At 42.1% G+C, this 3,816-nt stretch overlaps 2 protein-coding genes across 4 annotated transcripts in view; one reads left to right on the forward strand and one right to left on the reverse strand.

Moving 5' to 3' along the window:
- The window catches only part of LOC102676784 (protein PXR1-like), a 2,322-nt gene extending 2,263 nt beyond the window's left edge, over window positions 1-59 (reverse strand). Inside the window, 1 exon segment of the mRNA XM_031511490.1 lies at window positions 35-59. Coding sequence (XP_031367350.1) covers window positions 35-59 — 25 coding nt within the window.
- Window positions 60-2,411: 2,352 nt separating this feature from the next.
- The window catches only part of LOC102676190 (protein bric-a-brac 2-like), a 22,023-nt gene continuing 20,618 nt past the window's right edge, over window positions 2,412-3,816 (forward strand). For all 3 annotated transcript variants that reach the window (XM_031511513.1, XM_031511514.1, XM_031511512.1), the window contains exon 1: window positions 2,412-2,557. In XM_031511513.1, the coding sequence (XP_031367373.1) occupies window positions 2,442-2,557 (116 nt within the window). In that variant the 5' untranslated portion in view covers window positions 2,412-2,441. The remainder of the gene's footprint in view (window positions 2,558-3,816) is intronic.

Consider the following 3,816-nt stretch of genomic DNA (forward strand, 5'->3'; position numbering starts at 1 on the left):
CCATCGTCGACGTCGTCGCTGTCTCCTCCTTCACCTTCGTCCCCTCTTACCCTACTCATCGGAACCGATCTTTTCCGCTGGCAACCCTCTTGCCTTTCTCTCCGCACTCTCTGTATTCTCCGTTCCTCGTTCCAATGTATACATACATATATCCTATTTCTTTGAAACCGCGCAAATAGAGAGGGCAAAAAATGTAAGAGAAGGAAAGAGAAAGAGAGGGAGAAGGGAACTTTCTTGATCGATTATTCCGTCTTTTTGTTTGCAACTTATTTACGAGACAATCTTTCACCTATACGGATCGACTAAAATTACGCGAAAATACCAAATTACCTTTTTTTCGAAAGTAATCATTATTCGATTATAATAAATAATAAAATTGGAAATGAAACACATTATTATTTTTATCGTTAATAAATATAATTTTAAGCGAAATTCGAAATAAAAAAATGTCTCGAAAAGAAATTTTGACTCATCAGTTTACACGCGATCATTTCTACGCATATCTAAACACTTGACTACGTATACAGAATCACGTCATAAACTTTCCGTTCCACTTGGAAACAATTTAAATGTACATGCACCCGAGAAGAAAACCGTATTGCTCGGCGATTAATCGCGTTTAAAGATCGTTGTTCGACACAGGCCGATTCCGCATCTGACTCACTCGCGTTATTCTACTCTTTCAACCTTCCCTTTCTCTTTCTCTCCTCCTTCCCTCCTTCCCTTCTCTCGCACTCTCCCGTTCTCGCACTCTCCCGCCTCATCCGTTCATTACGTCCCTTCTCCATTGCCGTCTCAAAAAAGCAGTTTTGCCTCTCTTCCCTCCTTCTTTCTCTCCCCAACCTTTTTTCCCTACCGCTTCTCTTCCTCTTTCTCTATCTCCCCCTTAGATTCTCGCTCGCGTTCCCCTTATCTCCGGAGTTTCTCATTGTCTGAAAGGGCCATCTGTCCCCCCGGCTTTTTCATCCTCCGCTTTCATCCCTCCGCTGTACACGAACACACAAAGAGACTCTCTTATCCGCTGTTCACCACCCTCTCTTCACCCTTTCTCCCAACTCCCTTCTTCTTCGTTGCTTCCGTTCAGCCGACTACTCCTGCGCATCCTCGTTGCTCCTTTCTCTTTCCTCGAAAACTTAACCAGGTACCTTTACCGGCTAAATAGTAGTGCTATTGATAATCGTCACGAGACAGACGGATGGAGAAAGAAACAGAGGGAGTGAAAGGAAGGGGAGGGGAAGAGAGAGAACAAAATTGAGACTTTTTTGTAACTATTTTAGTTTCGTTAAAATGTATCGTAATCGAAAGTGGTACGAAGAGGATTTTTTTTTTTTTTTTTATTTAGAAAAATAAAGAGAAAGAGGAAAGTAATATTTCGATAATATTGGAAATTTAAGACAATCGACAATCCGTATTCGGATTTTAGCGAAAAAGTATCAAAGTTAAATGCATAGTAAAGAAAACGTTAGAGGAGAGAGGAACTTTTTTTATTCATGACACGAATGGTGGTTGTTCGATAGCCGTAGAATCGAATGAACGGGAAAAAAATTGTGCACCCTCGTAGTTAGGGAGAAGAGATCCCTCTGGGCGAGCCACGTGCGACCTTGGACAAGTCCACGTCACCCTCTTACGTTGCACCCTTCGAAGGGACGCAACCCTGATCACGTGGATCCCGGGGGTGGTTTCTAACCCTCGTTTATCCTTGTTCCATAAGAGCGAAATAAAAAAAAAAAAAGAAGAGAGAGAAAACGTACGCTATATCGTCATATATACGAACGAGGAGGATGCGTGGAACGAAGAACAGGTTGCGTGCAAGCAATACTTCTTTCCAAGTATTTTTTTTTTTTTCAAGAGAGAAACGTTTAAAGGAAAAATCGGTATGCACGATTCATTTGACCGCAATATTTTAGAAATAATCTCTCTACTATTAAATAAAAATTACTATTAATACATTGCTACACAACCAGAGACCAACGATTGCCAACGAACTACGATAATAAAATAGAATATTGTAAAAAAAAAAAAAGGAAAGAAAATAAATGCGAGAAGATAATGAATTATTTTTCAATGACCGAAGGTCAACCGGTCGAGGGTTAATGTAAACAAGTTTACACGAGATATTCCGTCAAATAGATATTCTTTCTTAGAGGACGACGAAGGACGATCGTCGAAAACAATCCCGAAACAGAGGGCATTTTTCTTTTCTCCTTTCTTGCACATCTCCACGTGTCGATTCCTCCGCTCTCGTTTGCTTCCAGTGAAATTGGCGTTTCCGGGTCTCTCTCTACTCCCCCCCTCTCTCATATCTCGCGGCTCGTTCCATCTCCTCTCTCTCTCTCTGTCTTTCTCCCTCTCCTCTCCTCTCCTCTCCTTTCCTTTTCTTTCCTTTCCTTTCCTTTCCTTTCCTTTCCTTTCCTTTCCTTCGAAAACGGCGTCAGAGGGTAATGGGAGGGGGATGTAAAGGTGGTAGGAAGAACGGAGACAACATAGGCAGCCACTGTACAGTGTATACATATATATACGACTGTGCTGTTTCAAGTGGTAGGGCGAAGAGGAACAGGTGAGAGGCCGAGAGAGCCTGGTTCTCTCTCGGAAAGGTGAACGGAGAGAAACGAAGAAACGAAGGGCATTTGGAATGCGGTACTGTTATGCCTTACGGTACAGACAGGACGGAAATTAGGACTGCTTCGACTCGTTGACCACTGTTGTTCCTTATTCTCCTCGTTCGTACTCCTCGTTTGTTTATCCTTCTCTCTCTCTGTCTCTGTCTTTTTTTAATCCTACTACGCCTTTCCCGTTTCAGTTCTACAGGCATACGAATGAAAAGTTCGCGAAAGTGAAGTGACCGGAAAATATTAACGAAACGATCGACTACCTTTCACCACCTCGCGTTCGATATTCCAAAGAATCGATAGAAATCGTTTCTTATACCGGTGACTGAATTGCTACGATATCGATGTCCTAGAAAAATAGGCATTTTTGGAAAATCGATCCTTCAAGAATCAACGAAGTCTGGCTTCGCGTTATATTCTCCTTATATACTATTATATTGTTATATTCATCGAAATATTAAATACGATTGCTTGATAAAAATAAATGCTCGTGTAACCTCGATGATATTGCAAAAAACAATTTTTATGTATATCGAAATGTTGATTAACGATTGGAATCGATCATCGAACAAGGATAATTCTACTGGTTAAAGTTTATATTATTTCACGGTGACAATATGTCGCGAAAGAGAATTCGAAATCCGTTCGAATAATTATTGAAAATTTGCGATACGAATTTTCTAATGAAAAGGAAATAAATAAAAGGACGAGAAGAAAGGAAAGATGGCGGAATTTAATCGATATATATATATAATATTTGACTAGTTTCGCCGCTTTATCAGCCGCGCCTTTTCCATGATGGAAGAGGAACGAGAATATGGGAGCGAAACGAGGCGAAGGAAACTGTTCTGGAAGATTTCAGAACGTTCCCTCTAGAAACGCGCGGTTCTGGGTGGAAGAACCGAAGGCAGGAGGGGAGAAGCCGTTTCCGCTTACGTTTTCCCGGAGAAAAAGCTGGTTGGTCGTCTCGAGGATGACGGTACGACGGGTACGATGGTACCACGACGACGAAAGGAAAAAGTCCGAGAAGAGCCGAGGAAGAACGTCGATAACGTTGGAAAAACGTAAAACGCGCACCGACCAGGAGGAAAAGGAAACGCGGCGTGTAGTATAAGGAGAGGAAGAGAGGAGAAAGAGAGGAGGGTAGAAGCTTGCCATCGAGCGAGAAAACGGAGTGGCTGGTGCGGTGTAGAGAGAGAGAGAGAGA

The sequence above is a fragment of the Apis dorsata genome, unplaced genomic scaffold, assembly GCF_000469605.1.
Source record: "Apis dorsata unplaced genomic scaffold, Apis dorsata 1.3 scaffold_326, whole genome shotgun sequence".
NCBI classification, from domain to species: domain Eukaryota; kingdom Metazoa; phylum Arthropoda; class Insecta; order Hymenoptera; family Apidae; genus Apis; species Apis dorsata.